Genomic DNA, 22,898 nt, shown 5'->3' on the forward strand with positions numbered 1-22,898 from the left:
TAAGGCCCACTGAAGATATTACCTAGTAGGGTAACGAAACGTCTGTAAATGAACCTTCCAGCTCAGTGTGCAAACCTACATTCATTATAAATTTGACATCTGATTGAAAACATTTGCGTATTTCAAACAGTGGGAAAGAAATTTTAGAACTGCAAGGGTCACAAAATAGTTCATGTACATGAATCCTTTCTTTGAGGACTATTATTTGTATCAAGTTTGCAACACTAAGGTTTTTAAATAGTTTTCCAGAGAAATGCTTATTTCATAGATTTCCTGGTTTGTTGACGTGAATCTGCTGCAAAAAATTCTCGTATCCTTGCAAAATATCCTTTTAGAAAATTAGTAACAGTAAACAATCTTGTTTTTTTAAAAGAGAAACAACTCTATAAGTTTGACTGTCCTTTGGCTGTTACATTTATCACTGACACATTACAATGATTTTGTCTCAAAGTCTCCAAGTAAAGTGTTCTCCCATATCAAGAGTAATAATGTCTCACCGGGATTCATTTTAAACCATTAGATATATTTGAATATATAACACTTGGAGGAATTGGAAAAATATTGCGAATTTCTTTTTTTTAAACTGAGTGAAATATAAATACTATGATATTTGCAGTGGAAAATCATAGAATCATAAAATGGTTACAATGCCAAAGGGAGTCATTCAGTCTGTTGTGTCACTCTGGCCCTCTGAAAGTACCACTGCTCTGCCTTTCCTCTGCAGCCTTGCAATTGATACTTTTTTCAGATAAAGATCTAATTTCCTTTTAAGTTGATGCTAAATTAGTATTTCATACAGTGTTTTATAACTTCCTTGCTTTTTTACTCTGTGCCCCATATGTTAAAACTCAGGATGCTTTATTAACCACTCGACCAACTTTTCCTGCCCTCTTCAATCATTTAAACACATTTATGCCAAACAATTTTAGAGTTATACATTTTATTTCACTTTTTTTTTCTGCATTATACCTACCAAAATTAATCATATCGCATTTCTCTGACAAATCTCATTTGTCATTCACCTACCTTTTCCACTAATGTTTGAAGGGCTTTTGCCCTAAATATCGATTTTCCTGCTCCTCGGATGCTGCCTGACCTGCTGTACTTTTCCAGCACCACTCTGATCTAAACTCTGGTTTGCAGCATCTGCAATCTTCACTTTTGCCTAGTTTTTCACTAATGTGCCTATGCCATTTTGAAATTCTTCATATCCTTCTCCTGGTTCACAATACTTCCAAGTTTCATATTTACTGCAATCTTAAACTGGTGACATGCACTCCAAGATTAACGTCATTGACATATATCAGGAACAGCAGAGACCCTAACACCAAGCCCTGGAGAACTTCACTATAAAAGTTTGTTCAGTACAAAATTGATTCACCACTACACTACGTCATTCAGCCAGTTTTGTATCCATTTTGCTACTGTCCCTTTTGTTCCATCATCTGTAACCTTGGTCACAAATCTATTATGTGGTACATTATCAAATGCCCTTCAGAAGACCATGTACACTACGATAACAGTACTATTCTCATCAACTCTTTCTGCTACCTTACCAGAAACCTAAGCATCTCAATTAATACTGTTTACTCTTTACAGACCAATACCAGTTTTCCTTAATTAAACTGCGTGTATCCATTAATTTTCTCCCAAATTATCATGTTTCCCCACCAAAGTTGAACTTAAACATGCATTGCTGGGTTTATTTTACACTGTTTTTAAACAGTGGTACTCTGTCACCACCTGAGTTTAAGGGAGACTGGAAAATTATGGTCAGAGCCTCTCACTTCGTTTTGTAGCATTGATGCATCTCATGCAGTTCTGGTGCCTTATCAATTTTAAGGATACATTTTATCCCAGATCTTCTTCCTAATGTTAAAACATTCAAGTGTCTGAATTGCCTTCTTTTTTACATGATATTACAGTAATTCATTCTTTGATAAAGACAAATTCAAAGTATTTGAATTTAATAAACTTAAAATTTTTAGTGCCTCAGCCGTACCTTCATGCATAAACACCCTCTATGGTCTTTAATAAAACTTTGCAGTTTGTGTTGAAAAGAGAGATCTATAGGATTAAATATATAATTCCATTATAGTGTGAGTTTAGGTGGATAAACCATTGTGAAACAAAAAATAAACAAGCTTTACGAACAGAACATAGAGTACAAGAATAAAGGAGTAATGAGAAAATTTGAATCACATGTTGGTTAGAATACAAATGTAGTTCCCCTTTATGTGAACCCTTTTGTACAAAGGATATTAAAATTGTGAAGAGTCTTTGCATAGGTTTATCAGAATTATGCTGTCATCATACACTGGAAACCTCACATGGTTTTAATAACAAGACTCTATATATGAGTTACAGCCTAGTTTTTCAATGCTACTACAACCAATCAACTAATTTACATGCAAATAATAAAACAGCTTAATGTCCCCAGACTTTGGAGCTTTAGAACCATGGGCACTAGTCATCAGCTCACTCCCTTGTTTTATTAACAATTGTTACCATTCAAATTTTTGAGGTATTTTAGGTGCTGGAGGTGATTTCCTTGAATTCCAGGAGCAGCAATTACTGTTTTATATGTTGTTGCATTGTTTTGGAACTTTGGAAAAAAAGTCAAAACAACAGCAGTTTTAAAAGGGAGAAGAACAGACAAAGGAAGCACATGGTAAGGTCAGTGCAGGAGAGAGAGAGAGAGAAAGAAACTGACACCAGTGTGAACCTGCACAGTTACCACCTTTGCTGTTTGAATTCATGTATCGCTGGACATTGGAGTGTGCCTGGGAAAATTAACAAACAGTGAAATTCACAACTGATCTTGGACGAACTGTTTGGGCGAAGTTCACAGCACAGAATTAAATAAGTTAATTGTTTTAAGTGGCCTACAAAAAGTCTGCAGTAGAGGGTAGAGTGGGTTCTTTCTTGATTATATGTTTTTTGAGATATGTCTCTTGATTAAACTGAAAATATAAACCATAACTATTAATCTAACCTGGGGCGGTGTTTTGTAGAGGAATAAGTTATTTTCTGGGTCTGTAGATTGTGAAGGAGAAAAAATGGCCTTTAGTAGAGTGATATGTGCTTCTTCTCAGATGTGGGAGTTTAAAGAGAGTTTAAGGGTTATTGCGGATTATATCTGCAATAAATGCTGTCAGTTGCGAATCTTATCAGATCAAGTGGATCGTTGGATAGACAGTTAGAAGCAATGAGGAATTTGCAATAGCAACAGTATGTGATGGATGGCAGTTATAGGAATGGGGGTAAGTCTCAGATACAGTCACATAGATGGGTTAACTCCAGGAAAGGTAAGAGAGGTAGGCAGCTAGTGCAGGCGTGTTCTGTGGCTATACCCATTTCAAACAAGTATGCTGTTTTGGAAAATGTAGGGGGTGATGGATTCTCAGGAGAATGTAGCACAAACAGCCAAGTTTCTGGTATTGAGACTGACTGTAATGCTACGAGGGGTACGTCAGGTTCCAAGAGATCAATTGTGTTAGGGGATTCTCTAGTCCGAGGTACACACAGATGTTTCTGTGGCCAGCAGCGAAAAATCAGAATGGTGCGTTGTTTCCCTGGTGCCAGGATCAAGGATGTCTCAGAGAGGGTGCAGAATGTTCTCAAGGGGGAGAGGGGCCAGCAAGAGGTCATTGTCCACATTGGAACTAACGACATAGGAAGGAAAAAGGTTGAGATTGTGAAGGGTGATTATAGAGAGTTAGGCAGGAATTTCAAAAGGAGGTCTTCGGGAATAGTAATATTTGAATTAATCCCGGTACTACGAGCTAGTGAGGGCAGGAATAGGAGGATAGAGCAGATGAATGCATGGCTGAGGAGCTGGTGTATGGGAGAAGGATTCACATTTTTGGATCATTGGAATCTCTTTTGGGGTAGAAGTGACCTGTATAAGAAGAACTGATTGCACCTAAATTGGAAAAGGACGAATATATTGGCAGGGAGATTTGCTAGAGCTGCTCGGGAGGATTTAAACTAGTAAGGGGGCCGTGGGACCCAGGGTGATAGTGAGGAAACAGATCAATCTGAGACTGGTACAGTGACAGCAGAAGCGAGTCAAATAGTCAGGGCAGGCAGGAACAAGGTAGGACTAATAAATTAAACTGCATTTATTTCAATGCAAGGGGCCTAACATGGAAGGCAGATGAACTCAGGGGATGGTTGGGAACATGGGACTGGGATATCATAGCAATTACAGAAACATGGCTCAAGGATGGGCAGCACTGGCAGCTGAATGTTCCAGGATACAAATGCTATAGGAAAGATACAAAGGGAGGTGAGAGAGGAGGAGAGTGGTATTTTTGATAAGGGATAGCATTACAGCTGTGCTGAGGGAGGATATTCCTGGAAATACATCCAGGGAAGTTATTTGGGTGGAACTGAGAAATAAGAAAGGGATGATCACCTTATTGGGATTGTATTATAGAACCCCCAAATAATCAGAGGGAAATAGAGAAACAAATTTGTAAGGAGATTTCAGCTATCTGTAAGAATAATAGGGTGGTTGTGGGAGGGAATTTTAACTTTCCAAACATAGACCGGGACTGCCATGTGTTAAGGGTTTAGATGGAGAGGAATTTGTTAAGTGTGTACAAGAAAATTTTCTGATTCAGTATGTGGATGTACCTACTAGAGAAAGTGCAAAACTTGACCTACTCTTGGGAAATAAGGCAGGGCAGGTGACTGCGGTGTCAAGGGGGGAGCACTTTGTGGCCAGCGACCATAATTCTATTCGTTTTCAAATAGTGATAGAAAAGGATAGACCAGATCTAAAAGTTGAAGTTCTAAATTGGAGGAAGGCCACTTTTGATGGTATTAGGCAAGATTGGGGGCAGATGTTTGCAGGTAAAGGGACGGCTGGAAAATGGGAAGCCTTCAGGAATGAGATAACAAGAATCCAGAGAAAGTATATTCCTGTTAGGGTGAAAGGAAAGGCTGGTAGGTATAGGGAATGCTGGATGACAAAACAAATTGAGGGTTTGTTTAAGAAAAAGAAGGAAGCATATGTAAGGTAGAGACAGGATAGATCAAGTGAATCCTTAGAAGAGTATAAAGGCAGTAGGAGTATACTTAAGAAGGAAATCAGGAGGGCAAAACGGAGACATGAGATAGCTTTGGCAAATAGAATTAAGGAGAATCCAAAGGGTTTTGACAAATACATTAAGGACAAAATGGTAACCAGGGAGAGAATAGGGCGCTTCAATGATCAGCAAGGCGGCCTATGTGTGGACCTGCCGAAAATGGAGGAGATACTAAACGAGTATTTTGCATCAGTATTTACTGTGGAAAAGGATATGGAAGATATAAAATGTAGGGAAATAGATGGTGACACCTTGCAAAATATCCATATTACAGAGGAGGAAATGCTGGATGTCTTGAAATGCATAAAGGTGGGTAAATCCCCAGGACCTGATCAGATGTACCCTAGAACTCTGTGCGAAGCTACAGAAGTAATTGCTGGGCCTCTTGCTCATATATTTGTATCATCGATAGTCACAGGTGAGGTGCCGGAAGACTGGAGGCTGGCTAATGTGGTGCCACTGTTTAAGAAGGGTGGTAAGGACAAGCCAGGGAACTACAGACCAGTGAGCCTGACGTCAGTGGTGGGCAAGTTGTTAGAGGGAATCCTGAGGGACAGGATGAACATGTATTTGGAAAGGCAAGGACTGATTGGGGATAGTCAACATGGCTTTGTGCGTGGCAAATCATGTCTCACATAATTGATTGAGTTTTTTGAAGAAGTAACAAAGAGGATTGATGTGGGCAGTGCAGTAGATGTGATCTATATGGATTTCAGTCAGGCGTTTGACAAGGTTCCCCATGGGAGACTGGTTAGCAAGGTTAGATCTCACAGAATACTGGGAGAACTAGCCATTTGGATACAGAACTGGCTCAAAGGTAGAAGACAGAAGCTGGTGGTAGAGGGTTGTTTTTCAGACTGGAGGCCTGTGACCAGTGGGGTGCCACAAGGATCGGTGCTGGGTCCACTATTTTTTGTCATTTACATAAATGATTTGGATACGAGCATAAGAGGTACAGTTAGTAAGTTTGCAGATGACACCAAAATTGGAGGTGTAGTGGACAATGAAGAAGGTAACCTCAGATTACAACAGGATCTGGACCAAATGGGCCAGTGGGCTGAGAAATGGCAGATGGAGTTTAATTCAGATAAATGCAAAGTGCTGCATTTTGGGAAAGCAAACCTTAGCAGGACTTATACACTTAATGGTAAGGTGCTAGGGAGTGTTGCTGAGCAAAGAGACCTTGGAGTGCAGGTTCATAGCTCCTTGAAAATGGAGTCGCAGGTAGATAGGATAGTGAAGAAGAAGCCATTTGATATGCTTTCTTTTATTGGTCAGAGTATTGAATACAGGAGTTGGGAGGTCATGTTGCAGCTGTACAGGACATTGGTTAGGCCACTGTTGGAATATTGCGTGCAATTGTGGTCTCCTTCCTATTGGAAAGATATTGTGAAACTTGAAAGGGTTCAGAAAAGATTTACAAGGATGTTGCCAGGGTTGGAGGATTTGAGCTATAGGGAGAGAGTGAACAGGCTGGGGCTGTTTTCCCTGGTGTGTCGGAGGTTGAGGGGTGACCTTATGGAGGTTTACAAAATCACGAACGGCATGGATAGGATAAATAGACAAAGTCTTTTCCCTGGGATCGGGGAGTCCAGAAGTAGAGAGCATAGGTTTAGGATGAGAGGAGAAAGATGTAGAAGAGACCTAAGGGGCAACCTTTTCACACAGAGAGTGGTACGTGTATAGAATAAGCTGCCAGAGGAAATGGTGGAGGCTGGTACAATTGCAACATTTAAGAGACATTTGGGTGGGTATATGAATAGGAAGGGTTTGGAGGGATATGGGCCGGGTGCTGGTAGTTGGGACTAGATTGGGTTGGGATATCTGGTCGACATGACTGGTTGGACCGAAGAGTCTGTTTCCATGCTGTACATCTCTATGTCTATGACTCTAATTGCTTTACTCGTGTAGAGCTGACTGGCAGTGAGAAACATCATCTCATGCAGAGGGAGGAATAGCATGAATCAGGGTATTCCAGAAAGGTGTTTTTCCTGTATACTGATGACACAACTCATTTGGTTAACAATTGTGAAAAAACCAACTTTGACTTTTTGATAGTGCAGAGCCAAGCTGCATTACTCGGGAAGAAAAGAATAATTGATTTGCTTTTTCATTTTCCATTCATTGGAAAAGTGATTAGTTGCCACATAAATGAACATAATACATTCACATTTTGTTAAGATGGTGATTAAACTCCCATAATACTTACTGAGTTCTTTTGATTTGCATTGTAAATGAACGGCTGCGGTTGATTCCGCTAGAATCAGCAGGAGATACAAAGTGCAGTTTCACAGACATTATTCCCAGGGATTTTGGTACAATTCCTAGAGATAGGTAAGAAAAAAATAAATCAGAAATGAAGGAGCACATAAAAAGAGTACCTCTTTTTTCATTATGGGCAAGGGAAAATCTTCACATTGGTAAAACTTGGTTGGTAAGTTGTAAAAATAAATTCTTCAATTTTTGGAATTATATTTTTATTGAAGTTACTTTAAAACAAGCAGAAAGAACACTGATGTTAGAAAGGCATGAATTCACTCTCAGTAGTGACAGTTTTAACAGTGACTTCTGGAAAGTATCTGAAAGTTGAACCCCACAGAGAAACAAGCAAAACTTGAACATATGGAACATCAGAGCTATGACAATTGCAATGTCTTCAAGAAATGAATGCCACTGATTCCTTTACATTGGTGTTCCTTAATGTGGAAATACTAAACAATTCCCATAAACTAATCATTCCCGAGTAAATGGCATGCCTGCTCTTATTTCTGGAGCATTCCACCTTGTGGGAAACAACAGTTGAAACAGATGTAATTTATTGAATTGGGATGAACACACCTGGTAATGCAACAACTATGTCAAGTTGTTTTGAATTTTGTGGAAAATGACCATGGTGTTATTCTTGCTGACTATCAAAGTAAATTCTCATTTAAACAATTTATCAAGAAAAGCATACAAATAAACTATTTTAATAAGTAATTAAGAATTTTAAAGAAGTAAGATGCTGTAAAAATGAAATGTGATCGCAGATATTTATTTCTCTGAAAATCAGATGTAATAGTTATCTGAAGTGGGTGTTCAAGCAATGCAATCATGACTATATGAGTTTACATATGTACCAAATAGGGCAACTTGTTGGTGTATTAAGGTGCCACAGACAGCAGGAGAAACTGAATTTAATAATTCTCATACAAAATAGGAGCACAGATCCACCTTTAGCACCTTTAGCCATTCATTAAAATCATGGCTGATCTGTTTCAAATTACAGATTCCCACCTTTCACTATGAACTTTTGATTCCCCCTTCTAACAAGAATCTATCCACCTCTGTCTTAAAAATAATTAATGGATCCTCCTCCATCGCCTCCTAAGGCAGAGAGTTTCAAAGTCATACAATCTTCAGGAAAAAATTGTCTTCACCTCTATCCCAAAAGGATGACCCTTAATTTTAAAACAATGCCCCTTAGTTCTGGACTGACTACAAGAGGAAACAGAATTTCCACATCCATTCTATGAGTAGCATTCTGGACCTCATACACTTCAATCAATTCACCCTTCACTCTTCTAAACTCGAGTAGAACCAAGTCCATTCCTCATGAGATAACCCATTCATGTTGCTCACGTTTCAGCAAAAGGATCATTTGCATCCTGTTGTCTTCTCACCATGCACCCACAGTTAGAATGCATTTATAGATGGATATCTGAACATCTGTCTAGCTGAGCTGCAACGTTAATTCTCAGATGTTTCGTCACCAAGCTAGGTAACATCATCAGTGAACCTCTGTTGAGGCGCTGGTGTTCTGTCCTGCTTTGTATTTATGTGTCTTGGTTTGTTAAGGTGGGTGATGTCATTTCTGGTTCTTATTCTCAGAGGTTGGTAAATGGGGTCCAAATCAATGTGTTTGTTGATGGAGTTCCGGTTTGAATGCTAGGCCTCTAGGAATTATTGTGCATATCTCTGTTTAGCCTGCCCTAGGATGGATATGTTGACCCAGTCAAAGTGATGTAAGGATCTTCATCTGTTGTAAGGATACTGGTGATAGAGGGTCATGCCTTTGGTGGCTAGTTGGTGTTAGTGTAACCTGGTGGCTAGTTTTCTGCCTGCCTGTCCAATGTAGAGTTTGTTACAGTCCTTGCAGTGTATTTTGCAAATGACATTAGTTTTGCTGGCTGTTGGTGAAGGGTCATTTAGGTTTATCAGTAGCTGTTTCAGTGTGTTGATAGGTTTGTGGGCTACCATGATGCCAAGGTTTCAGAGTAGTCTGGTTGTCATCTCTGAGATGTCTTTGATGTATGGTAGTGTGGCAAGGGTTTTTGGGTGTGTTGTGTCTACATGTTTGGTTTTGTTGTTTATGAATCGGAGGACTGTGTTTATCGGATACCCATTGTTCTTGAATACACTATATAAGTACCTCTGCCACTCGTAGTTGCTGGGTTCTGCACTGTGTTGTAGCCCATTTAAATAATATCCTGCAGCAGCTCCATTTATGGGTGTCAGGATGATTGCTTCTGTAGTTAAGTATCTGGTCTGTGTGCTGCTTCCCTGTAGACGCTGGTCTGCAGTTCTCCATTAACTGTTCGTTCCACTGTGACACCTAGGAAGGGGAGTCTGTTGTTGTTCTCCTTTTTCGTGAAATTTATGCCAGTAAGAATGCTATCGATAATGATGTAGGTTTCCTCTAATTGGTCCATTTTGTGATGACAAAAATGTCATCCCTGTACCGGTCCCAAAGTTTGGGTTAGATATGGGGAGGGCTGTTTGTTCGAGTCTCTGCATTACCACGTCTGCTAAGAAGCTTGATATTGGTGATCCCATAGGTATTCCATTGATTTGTTTGCAGGTCATTAAAGGTGAAGTGGGTAGTGAGGTACATGTCTACTAGCTTGAGGATGTTGTCCTTGCTGATGAAGTTGGTGCTGTCTGGTGTTTGTGTCCTTGGTTCCTCTAGTAGTATGCTCAGTGTTTCTTTGGCCATGCTGATGTTAATTGATGTGAATAGGGCTGTTACGTCAAAGGAGACCATTATTTCATCCTCTTCTATTTTCGTATCTCTGATGGTGTTGAGGAATTCTTGGGTGGATTGGATGGAGTGGCATGAGTCTTCTACTAGGTATTTCAGTTTTCAATGGAGTTCCTTAGCTAGCTTGTATGTTGGTGTTCCAGGTAGTGAAAATATGGGTCTGAGGGAGGCTTCTGGTTTGTGTACCTTAGGTAATCCGTAGAAGTGAGGTGCATTGGATCCAACAGGCTTAATGTTTCGCAGATCTGTCTTGCTAATTTCGCCTGATTTATGAATCTTCTTCAATTCAGCTGTGATATGGTTTTCTTACATGCACCACTTCGACTGAGACAGCACATCCATCCTAGGACAGGCTAAACAGAGACACGCACAGGAATTCCTAGAGGCCTGGCACTCAAACAGGAACCCCATTAATAAACACATCGATTTGGACTTTATTTACTAACCGCTGAGAAAAAGAACTGGAAATGATACCACCCACCTTAACAGACCAAGCCACATTAATAGAAAGCAGGACAGAACACCAGCGCTTCACCAGAGGCTCACTGATGATGTTACCTCGCATGATGATGAAAAGTCTGAAAACAAACCATAATTATTGACTGATTGAGTCTTGTTTTCTCTCCTTGACCATTTCTTCGACAATAATTTAAGCTGTAGGGGACTTCGTTAAAATATAGATCTCTCCTGGTTTTCAAGCAGTAAGTGAAACAACATTATTGCCACATGATGGACAAGATTTTAAAGCTCTCAAGAAAATAATATTGTTGGGCAAATTCTGAAATGCAGATAGCTTTGACTGGAATTGCAAGCAAATTTAATACATATTCTCCAAAAGTGGATTCATTCTGATAGTAAGGCAACCTTCAATGTTTACATTTGCTCAAGAACAAAAAAAAGAAATTACTTACATTTATATAATGCCTTATCACATTCTCAAGGATTAGTTGAAAATTTAAAGAAGATTTGGCAGTTAACTGTCATTTTGTCACGAACTGGTACATTCTCCTTTGCAATAACTCTACCAATCAGAGTCCACTTGACAACACACCAGCACTCTTGCTTCATACAGTATCTAGTTTGTCTTCCCTTTGTGTTGGTATTTCTTGTGAGTTGTCCTGGTGAGTGCAAAATTAAAAACTTTGACAAATTGTCTTTTTTCAGTAAGCTTTAATCAGATATTCATGTAATTTTAAGTACAACCTGGGTTATTTAATAAGTGCTATCCAATAATTGAATCACATCTTCCATTGAGTTCATTCTATCAAAGATGAGTTTCTCACAGAAACTAATGAGAACATTACTAAAAGCTGAGCCTGGAGGAGATTCAATGTCCAGTTGTAACATTTATTGCTTTCCTCAAGGAATGTATCTTTGATGAAATGGCCTCTAACCTTCTATTTCTTGTATATTTTCATGACATAGATGATATTATGTTTGCTATATTTCAATCTGCAGCTGCACATAAAAGTTTCCCTACACACCTTAATGAGTTCAATAGCATGCTCAATTTCACCTTTGATATGGAGCAACCCAATGAGATCCCTTTCCAGTCTATTTTCAGATTATCTTCAAAGGGTAAAGTGTCTGAAAACTTTGAGCAATATGTGAACCTAGTCATTTCACACTGCTACTTTCAAGAAGCAACATGACTGTTATTCTCCATCAAAATGCTATTGAGCCAATAAAAAGGCTGGTCGGCCAACCACATAAATGACTAATATGATACATAAATTTCAGTGCTGGTATGATGCCAGTTACATAAACCTAACATCCAACAACTGGTAGATCATTTCAAAACAGCAGACTCCTTTGGCTGTTTGCAACAAGCAGAGTATTAACTATATCCAACTATTTTATGTTTACAAAATGCCGAGCAATGTCCACATTAGATATGATTTTGTAGTAGAACAATACATAGTAAATAGCCTTAACTGTGCTAATAATTACACAAACATCCAATTTAAGACCATCAGCCAGGCATGCAATGTAACTCGCTCACTCTTGCTAGAAGTTAGTAAGTTTGCAGATGACACCAAAATTGGAGGTGTAGCGGACAGCGATGAAGGTTACCTCAGATTACAATGGGATATTGATCAGACGAGCCAATGGGCTGAGGAGTAGCAGATGGAGTTTAATTCAGATAAATGCAATGTGCTGCATTTTGGGAAAGCAAATCTTCACAGGACTTATACACTAAATGGAAAGGTCCTAGGGAGTGTTGCTGAACAAAGAGACCTTGGAGTGCACGTTCATAGCTCCTTGAAAGTGGAGTCACAGGTAGATAGGATAGTGAAGAAGGCGTTTGGCATGCTTTCCTTTATTGGTCAAAGTATTGAGTACAAGAGTTGGGAGGTCATGTTGCGGCTGTACAGGACATTGGTTAGACCACTGTTGGAATATTGCATGCAATTCTGGTCTCCCTCCTATCGGAAAGATGTTGTGAAACTTGAAAGGTTTCAGAAAAGATTTACAAGGATGTTGCCAGGGTTGGAGGATTTGAGCTGTAGGGAAAGGCTGGATAGGGTGGGGCTGTTTTCCCTGGAGCATCGGAGGCTGAGGGGTGACCTTATAGAGGTTTACAAAATTATGAGGGGCATGGATAGGATAAATTGACAAAGTCTTTTCACTGGGGTCGGGGAGTCCAGAACTAGAGGGCATAGGTTTAAGGTGAGTGGGGAAAGATTTAAAAGAGATCCAAAGGGGAACCTTTTCAAGCAGAGGGTGGTACGTGTATGGAATGAGCTGCCAGAGGAAGTGGTGGAGGCTGGTACAATTGCAACACTTAAGAGGCATTTGGATGGGTATATGAATAGGAAGGGTTAGGAGGGATATGGGGCAGGTGCTTGCAGGTGGGACAAGATTGAGTTGGGATATCTGGTCAGCATAGACGGGTTAGACCGAAGGGTCTGTTTCCATGCTGTACAACTCTATGACTCTAAGCTACATACAGTATATTCAAATACAGATGTCCTCCCAGTCCTTTGTAAACAGAAAGATTATGCACCTTTTCAAGCAAACAAATGCTTGAGAAACAATTATTTCATGTTGTATTTCCCATGGTGCTGCCTTGACAAATGAGCACTGACTTGGCTGGTTTGAATTTAACCTAAAGTGTGAGGGATAAATAATGATGGTGCATTCTAATTTCAATGCTTTGACTGGTCAAAGCCTAGTTGTCAACAAAACACAACATCCTTTTGTAATATATAATTTGTTGTTCCATTTAAAATTTGGCATTCTTGCAATTCTGTCCTAGGGAGTGCAAACTGGAAAGCTTCAACAGCATCTCTCATTTCTTTTAGCCATAGTCAAGTTCCATTCCACCAAGCAGTAGAATTAATCAAGTCTGCAGTTGCGGTGAACCCTTGGCCTTCTAAGTCCAATTAAGACATGAGTACTGCCAACTGAGCCATCGGATATTACAAGAAGCAGACGTAACCTGGATACAGAATCAGAAATCCAAATTCAGCAAGATGGAATGAGGAGAAATAAGTTTTTTTTAAAACCTTACTTGAGGAACTGTCATGTAGTATCTGAATCCCTAAGTGCTAAAAGCAAACAACCCTGTTTCTATAAAACTTTTATCTGGTACTTCTAAGTATGAAGCTAATTAACAGAGACTGGCTGAAGCCAATACATCTGCTGCTAGATGGCTTAAGGTCATTGCCACAGAGTGCATCTGTCAATTTAAATGTGTATAATTAAAACCATTGCTCCACATGAAGAAATATGTATATATAGTATGTGAGAAAGGAGTAAAAGGAAAGCTATTTCTGAGAATGGTTTGTCCTGAAAACTCACAAAGACTCAGTACTCTTACAGTGACAGTTGAAATGTTTCATATATAATATCATCTTCAATACATTATTGTGTTTTATAAGCCATGTATTACTTTTTTGTTATCAATTCAAAAAATTGGAATGGGAGTATTTAAAGGATAATATCCCTTTAATATTCCCAATGATGTCACTAGTCTAGTGGTTGACTGATCACTATCTTTAAAATTTCTTTACAGAGACATTGGTTTAAAGAAAATAAAAACTTACATTTATATCTTGCCTTTCATGACCTTTAGATGTCCCAAAGCTCTTTATAGCCAACAAAATGTAATCACTAATGCAATGAAGGAAAAACAAATGTCCAATTTACAATGAGTAATCTCTCATAAATAGTAATATGAGCATATCCAGACAACTTTTTTTTAGTGATGTTGGTTGAGGAGTAAATATTGACCAAGACATTGGAATAAATCTCCCAGTCGTCTTCAAAATAACACAAAGGGATAATTGATTTTAACCTGACAAAGTAGACAGGGATTCAGTTCAACAATGTAAAGTAAAAGGAATTAAGCTTTTTTATGAAATATAGCTACTAAGAAATGCAAAAGGAGACATGCCTTTACAAATGGTGCAGGCACAAGGGATGTAAGACTTCCAACAGATATCCACTGAATGGCATGTGGTCAAATAGGACTCAAATTAGGTGACAATGACATCTTATAAGATGGGTAGTTGGCAAGAAAGTGAAATAAAAACAAGTGTTGGAGGAACTAAGCAGCTCTGGCAGCATCTGTCAAGATAGAAACAGAGTTGAAGTTTTGAGAATGATATGAACAGAGTTCTGAAGAAGAATCATATCAGATTTAAAATGTTAACTCTGCTTCTCTTTCCACCTATTGGATTCTCCAGCACTTTCTGTTCTTAGTTCAGACCTGTAGCATTCACAGGTTTTGTTTGCAGCCCATGAGGGAAGGGTGACAAAACAAAATTTGGGAAGGTTCTGTTAGGGTGCTTTTCAGTGACCATTGAAGCATACATGCAATCTTTTCTCAGATCTGCAGTGTACCCTCTGAGTTGACTGCTGAGAGCAACCCAAGATGCTTCTTTCTGCTATCTATTTGTTTTGTCTTCTTAATTTGGTTAAATTGCTGCTTCACAATCTAACTGCTATTCTGATGAAATGGTGGATGTTTATTACTGTAGTTAAAAAAGACTTAAAGTTTCAATATCAATACTTGTTCCAAGGAGATGAATCTTTCTTATGACCAACTCCATCTTGATCTCTAATTTTTTTCATAAGTGAAAATTGTGGTCCTCTGGTATTCACCTGTTTATTAAAAATCGGAAGAGGAAAACCTGAATGTTGGTAACGGCACGGTGGCTCAGTGGTTAGCACTGTTGTCTCACAGCGCCAGAGACTAGGGTTCGATTCCAGCCTCGGGCGACTCTCTGTGTGGAGTTTGCACATTCTCCCCTGTCTGAGTTGGTTCCCTCCGGGTGCTCCAGTTTTCTACCACAATCCAAAGATGTGCAGGTTAGGTGAATTGGCTATGCTAAACTGCCCATAGTGTTCAGGGATGTGTTGGTTAGGTGCATTGTTCAGGGGCAAATATTGGGTAGGGGAATGGTTCTGGGTGGGTTACTCTTTGGAGGGTCGGTGTGGACTTGTTGGGCCAAAAGGCATCTATCCATGCTGTAGGCAGTCTGAAAAAACATTTGTTTAAATGCTCTTCCAGTTATCAGGAGTTATGCCTCACTAGGATTGCATACTGGACATCAAACCCGGCTATTCTAGGAATTGTAACAAAAGCTAAAGAGTTTAAAACTAACTAGGAATCCCCAATTTAACTGGCTTTCTGACCCAATTTGACAAAGGAACAGATCAGGTTTCTGTACTTAACAAGTATGACTATTTATTGATTAGATTCCCTACAGTATGGAAACAGGTCCTTCGGCCCTACAGATTCACACCGATCCTCCGAAGAGTAACCCACTCAGACCCATTACCCTATCCTATATTTACCCCTGACTAATGCACCTAACACAATGCGCAATTTAGCATTGCCAATTCACCATTACAAATGAATAAACTCCAGCTATAGGGAACCAATTATGAACCGTTGGCATAAAATTGTATTAATTAACTCTAATCCCCTAACTCCTCTTTACACACATATACAGGCAGGAAAGAAACATTTTATGGGTGGAGGGAAAAACTGAGAAAGCAGTGCAGAGTTCCCTCCTCACAGGATTTGGTGAGATGATGGTTTTGCTCATCAGAACGCTAATGCTTTCATTTATTTATAAGAGACACAGGGTGACTGATTACACTTATTATTAACCAAAAGTCACAGCTTACAGCAGTTGCTGAAGGTTTTCTTTAGGCTTAAACTGTTTTATTTTACTGCAGAGAAAAGACAGTTCCTGAGCTGGTGGAGATCTGACAGCACCTCACTATCTTCTTCATAGCTTCAAGCTGTTCAGCTAACTGAGTGCCAATCACTTTAGTTGTTGGCAGGCAGAAAGTTGTTGTTATCAATAACTGGTCACTAGCCTAATGGCAAGTATTTGTTGCTGGCTGCATCTCCATTTGGCCACAGCTGTTGGCTTCAGCTCATCTACAAATCATCGACTCCTGTTTGAACCAGCAGCTGTGTAAACAGTACTTGCTATGATTATTAAGTTATTTGTTTTTAATAAGTGCAGCAATCCCTCAACAACCCTTGATTTTTAAAACTGTTCTTTTCCTATTTCGGTCCATAATCAGAGATAAATATTTATTTAAAGTATGGTCTTCAACAGGTCTGAAATCATCCACTCTCTTTGCTGAGGGGAATCTAGATTTATGATTGGAAATGTTCCTGAACCAAAAACCAGTTGCAGTCCAGAGAAGCCACACTAAATTAATCCCAGGTAAGACAGGATTTTATCATGAGAAGGGGTTCAGCAGGTTGAGCCTGGATTATTTGAGTATAGAAGAGGAAGAGGAAAACATATTGAAACATACAAAATTTTCAGGAGACTTAACTGGATAGGTACGGAAAGGCTATTTCCTCTTGCCTCTTTTCTCCAGAAGGCCTAATCTTAGAGTAAGAGAGTAATCTAATTAAAGGGTAATTGTTATGGATTAAGCCAGGCCACTCAAAATAGTCTTAAACAGGCAGTTCAGACCATAACATTGCAATATGTTTTGGTAAGTGTACAGTAAAAATTACCCAGATTAAGTTAGCTAGGTTGACTACTAGATTTTAAAACAGACAAAAATTTATTCACAAAATTGCATAGTGAAACACAAAGAACAGAATAAAGAACTCCTATAGAACTTAACCTATCCAACTAGACTTAATTATGCTGTTCTGAATATACACAACAGTCCCAATCAGCAAACGCCCTTTAAAAACCAGTATAAATTGAACACATGCTTACAGGTTGAAGGTGAAGGACAGAAAAGAGAGAGAGAGTTTCCACACAGCTCCCTGTTGAACTTCCAACCTGTTCAAGACTGAACTTAAACTGCTCAGTTCAGCTAGAGAGCTGACCATTCCCCTTTCATTATACAGGTCACTTCTAAAACATGACCCCTTTGCCTGAAGTCTCATATATTTATATATAAACAAAAGACCTCTCAAAATCCCTTTCACCTCTGTACCAAACCAGACTGATTGGAACGCGGCCTGGTTTATTGCCCGTCTAAAATATATCAAGGTCAGAGTATCCTTGATCCAAGGAACAGCTATCAGTAAAAAAAGGGACTAGCTTTGTGACACCTTCCCACTTAAAAAAATCATGAATAATAAATACCAAAAGAATGCTTTATTTTTAACCCTTCAAAGCCTGGTTTGTAGTCAAAACATACATATGCACTATAATAACTATAAACATCCAAACATGCCACAACCACATGCAGGCCACTGTGCACCCACCACCGAACACCTCCGTACCTCATTCGAGCCTCAATAACACATTGGCAATCACATTTTCACGACCTCCCACATGCACAATTGTCAAATTGAATGGCTGCAACAATAAGCTCCATCTAAACAGTTTGGCATTATTGTCCTTAAATTGTTCCACAAATGTCAATGGGTTTTGATCAGTTTATATGATTGTCTCAGATGCATTGCTGGTAATATAAACTCTGAAATGTTGTAATGCCAACACCAAGCTTGAAGTCTCTTTCTCCACCATTGAATATTTCTGTTGATGAACGTTCAACTTCCTGGAAAAACACCCAATGGGTTTTTCTATTCCCGCAAAACCCTGCTTCAGGAGCATCGCACCGACACCCACATGACTGGCATCGATAGCCACTTTGAAAGGCTTCTTGTACTCTGGTGTGGCTGATACTGAGGCAGTGGTTAACACAGTCTTTAGGCTAACAAATGTCTTTTGACAGCCCATTGTCCACTGAAACTGCTTGCCGTTTTTAAACAATTCGGTGAATGGAACAGCTACACTGTTATAGTCCGGCGCAAACTGTCGATAAAATCCACTCAATCCCAGGAACCGTAATACGGCTTTTGTTGTCGACGGTGTGGGAAGTTGCCCAATTACTTTCGTTTTTGCATCCTGTGGGGCTATTTGTCCATGTCCAACAACACGGCCCAGGAAGGTGACTTGGGCTTGGCAAATTCACTTTTAGCTAGGTTTACCACCAAGCCTGTCTTCCAAAGTCAATTGAACAAGTCTAAAATGTGGCTGGAGTGTATTTCATAACAAATGGCATGACTTTGAACTGATATAGTCCATCTGGTGTAATGAAAGCCGAAATTGCCTTTGCTTTCTCTGACAGACATACTTGCCAGTAGCCTCTGAGCAAGTCGAACTTAGAAATGTAAGTTGCTTGTCCCACTTTTTCAACACAGTCTTCCAACTGTGGAATTGAATATGCATCAGTCTTTGTAACGACATTGACTTTGCGATAGTCCACACATAACTGTTGGGTACTATCTGGCTTTGGCACCATGACTATGGGTGACCTCCAGTCACTCTAACTCACTTCAATTATGCCATCTTGGAGCATACGCTCTATCTCCTTCTGAACCTGTGCCAACTTTAGAGAGTTATGCCTATAAGGATGTTGCTTAATCGGAACAGCATCTCCTATATCTACATCATGCACAATTAGATTAGTACTTCCTGGTTTATTTCCGCATATAGTAACAACTCTTTCAGGTCATTTCAATTTTCTTGTGGAAGGTAACTCAAAATGTATCCCAATTTTTGACAACTTCCCCATTGTCCAATCTGATTTGAGGAATGTCCAATTCAGAATCCTCTGAACTTGGTTCTTCCTTCTATGCTGTATTCATTAACACCTTCTCATCTTACTTTCCTTCCCAATCAAGGTAACTTTTGAGCATATTCATATGACACACTCTGTGAGATTTCTTCCTGTCTGGAGTTCTTATCAAGTAGTTCACCTCACTTAAATTCTTCTCAATTTGATATGGTCCACTAAACTTTGCTTTTAAAGGCTCACCTGTTACTGGAAGTAACACCAATATCTTATCCTCAACTGCAAAATTGCAAATTTGTGATTTTTTGTCCGCTTCTTGTTTCATTTTTGATTAGATTACTTACAGTGTGGAAACAGGCCCTTTGGCCCAACAAGTCCACACCGACCCTCCAAAGTGTAACCCACCCAGACCCATTCCCCTACATTTACCCCTTCAAGTAACACTAGAGGCAATTTAGCATGGCCAATTCACCTAACCTTTGGACTGTGGGAAGAAACCTGAGCACCCGGAGGAAACCCACGCAGACACGGGGAGAATGTGCAAACTCCACACAGAGAGTTACCTGAGGCAGGAATTGAACCTGGGTCTCTGGCACTGTGAGGCAGCAGTGCTAACCACTGTGCCACCGTGCCACCAAGCATTGTCTGCTGTTATACTTTTAAATGCTGTCTAGTTAACTCTCCAGCTCTATTTAATTGTTCTTTAAAATTTGACACATAGTCCAAATGGGTGGTCTCTGAATTCTTACTTAGTAATTTCTCCTTAATCAGTTTTATTAGTCCTCTTACTTCATGCCCAAAAATTAATTCAAATGGACTGAATTTGGTCGATCCATTCGGTGCATCTCTGATCACAAAAAGTACAAACGGAACTCCCTTATCCTAATCATCTGGATAATCCTGACCATAAGCTCTCAACATTGTTTTTAGTATTTGATGCCAACTTTCTCGTGCTCCCTGTGATTCCGGATGGTATGCAGTAGATTTGAATTGCTTTATTCCCAAGTTATCCATAACCTCCTTGAGTAGTTTGGATGTGAAGTTTGATCCTTGATCTGACTGGATCTCTATTGGTAGTCCGCATTCTTCTACAACCCTTTTAGCTGTAATGTTGCATAATGGGATTGCCTCCGGAAATTTAGTTGACATATCCATTATTGTTAATAAATACTTGCTCCCACTTTTTGTTTGATATAGGGGACCTATTCAATCAATCAAGATTCTTGTGAAAGTTTCCTCAAATGCTGGAATAGGTAGTAACGGTGCAGGTTTTATTACTGCCTGCGGTTTTCCGATTAGCTAACATGTATGACACATCTGTCAAAATTCAACTACATCATTGTGTAGTACAGGCCAGTAAAAATGTCTTTGTATTTTAGCCTATGTTTTCCTCACCCCTAAATGACCTCCAAATGGTAGCTCATGCGCCACTCGCAGCACCTCCTTTCTATTCCCTACTGGCAAAACAATTTGATGAATCTCTGCCCATTTCTCATCTACTTGAATGTGTGGTAGTCTCCATTTCCTCATTAAGACATCATTTGTTAAGTAATAACACATAGGAATGCATTCACTTTCTTTCTCAGTAAATGCCTTTTGATATAACTGTTTTAACTCATCTCTCTGCTATAATTCAATCAGCTTAGTAGAGCGAAAGATGCTTGCATGTTTACCTATCTGCTCCTTCTCTGTTCCACTTATCTGATCAAAAAACACTGATCAGATAACACTATGTCAGATTCCTTATCTGTGTCTTCTGATCTCTCCTGCTTCAGCTTGTGCCTCTGATCTTGTGATCAGACAGTCAGGGAAAATTCCTGGAAAAACATTCTCCATGCCTTCAGTTGCCTGTGTCTCCACTGGCTTTTCAACTAGAGTAGGCAGCACGCCTACTGGTTAATCAGGTATATCATTTCCAAGGACAAACTCTATTCCTGGAGCTGAGAGTTTGTCCAGTACTCCTACCGCAAATTCTCTACTCTTCTCTGGACTCTCTAGACTCACTTTACATAATTCATCACTTTTTGTCTCACCATGAATTCTTGTTACCAGTACCTTCTCTGGCAATAGACCCTCAGGAGTACATATCTCCTCAACCTTCAGCATTACAGAGAGGATCCTGTGTCCCTTATTATTGTAACCTCTTCATCTACTATTCCTGGCCTACGTGAATAAACGTTACCCTTGCATGTATTTTTTTAAGCAGATCTGACACTTCCTCCATAATCACCTCTGATCATCTTGTACACTCTGAGGCAGTTGTGTAACTTTCCTTGTGCTCTTTCTTGCTAGTCCAACAAAACTTCCAGGCTTAGTTGGGTTTCCCACATCTGGCTTTCTCCTAACCCACCAACACTGTGATTTTGTGTGGCTCACTTTATTACAATGAAAACACCAGGGCTTTTAAACTTCTTTGTCCCCCTCAAGTGTTTCCTTTCTACCCTGTGGTAAATTATCCTTATGATCTTCACTGAGACCTACCTTTCCCTTTCCATGTGAGGATTTCTCTTTGCCTCAATTTCTATCTCTCATGGACTGAAATTGATTCTGGAAGCCAAACTGTGTTTTATGAACCAGCTCATAATCATCAGCCACTTCAGCTGCTAACCTTGCTGTTTTAACTCTCCGCTCTTCCACATGAGTTAGTACTACTTCAGGCAGTGAAGTTTTGAATTCCTCCAGAATAATTACCTCTCTAATGGCATCATAATTTTGCTCGATTTTTAAAGCTCTTGTCCATCTATTGAAATTACTCTGTTTGATCCTTTCAAACTCAATGTAGGTTTGACCAGGGTCCCTCTTTAGATTCCTGAAACGTTGTCTATAGGCTTCTGGTATACGATCATATGCACTTAAAATGGCTTCCATCACCTTCTCATACTCCCCAGATACCTCCTCTGACAGTGATGTGAATACCTTACTAGCTCTACCTACAAGTTTTTTTTGGATCAACAAAACCCACATTGCCACTGGCAACTGCATTTGCTAAGCCACTTTTTCAAATGAGATGAGAAAGGCTTCCACGTCCTTCTCATCAAATTTAGGCAATGCTTAAACATAGTTAAACAGTTTCTCACTGGGCTTCTGACTATCAGGGGCTTGCTCATCCTCACTCTCTTCCTCACTAAGCCTAACCTCAGCCTTTATCTCCAGCCTTTTAAGCTGACTTTCCTTTTTAAGTGTCAGTTTTTGAAGTTCAAACACTCTCTTTTTCCTTCTCTGCTTTCTCTTTTTCCCTCTCTTCTGCTTCTAATCGTAACTCAAACTGATTCATTTCTACTGCTCTTTCCTTATCTCTCACCTCTAACTCAAGCTGCTTCATTTGCAATTGAATTCTTGCCATCTCTCTAGATTCTGAGGGTTTCTCCAGCAAGTTTAAATGCTGAGCTCCTTCTGTAATTATCTCTCTTTTCCTCACAGAAGCAGGCAGCTCCAATTCCAGCTTCTCTGCCAATGGTCTTATCCACTTTTTGCAAAACTTCCAAAGTCACTCCAGCCACATCCAGAAAACTTTTGGCAACTTAAAGAACCATTTCGATCCCAAGCTTTGTCTACCCAAACAAATCAACACCCGAAATAAAAACATTAGCACCTACCACTCGCTGTTTAAAATCCCGCAAAAAGCCTCCAATCTGTTATGGACTAAACCAAACCACTCAAAACATTCTTATGCAGGCAGCTCAGACCATAACTTTGCAATTTGTTTTAGTAAGTATACAGTGAAAATTACCTGGATTAAGTTAGTTAGGTTGACTAGTAGA

General features: G+C 39.5%; 1 protein-coding gene across 5 annotated transcripts in view; it reads right to left on the reverse strand.

The window, feature by feature from the left end:
- ripor3 (RIPOR family member 3) overlaps positions 1 to 22,898 on the reverse strand; it is a 237,847-nt gene that overhangs the window by 130,954 nt on the left and 83,995 nt on the right. For all 5 annotated transcript variants that reach the window (XM_087994934.1, XM_087994936.1, XM_087994935.1 and 2 more), the window contains exon 2: positions 7,306 to 7,420. In XM_087994934.1, coding sequence (XP_087851060.1) covers positions 7,306 to 7,394 — 89 coding nt within the window. In that variant the 5' untranslated portion in view covers positions 7,395 to 7,420. The remainder of the gene's footprint in view (positions 1 to 7,305; positions 7,421 to 22,898) is intronic.

Source organism: Chiloscyllium plagiosum, unplaced genomic scaffold (genome assembly GCF_037043375.1).
Source record: "Chiloscyllium plagiosum isolate Xiang-an unplaced genomic scaffold, Cpla_swu_hap1 HiC_scaffold_15, whole genome shotgun sequence".
Classification (NCBI taxonomy): domain Eukaryota; kingdom Metazoa; phylum Chordata; class Chondrichthyes; order Orectolobiformes; family Hemiscylliidae; genus Chiloscyllium; species Chiloscyllium plagiosum.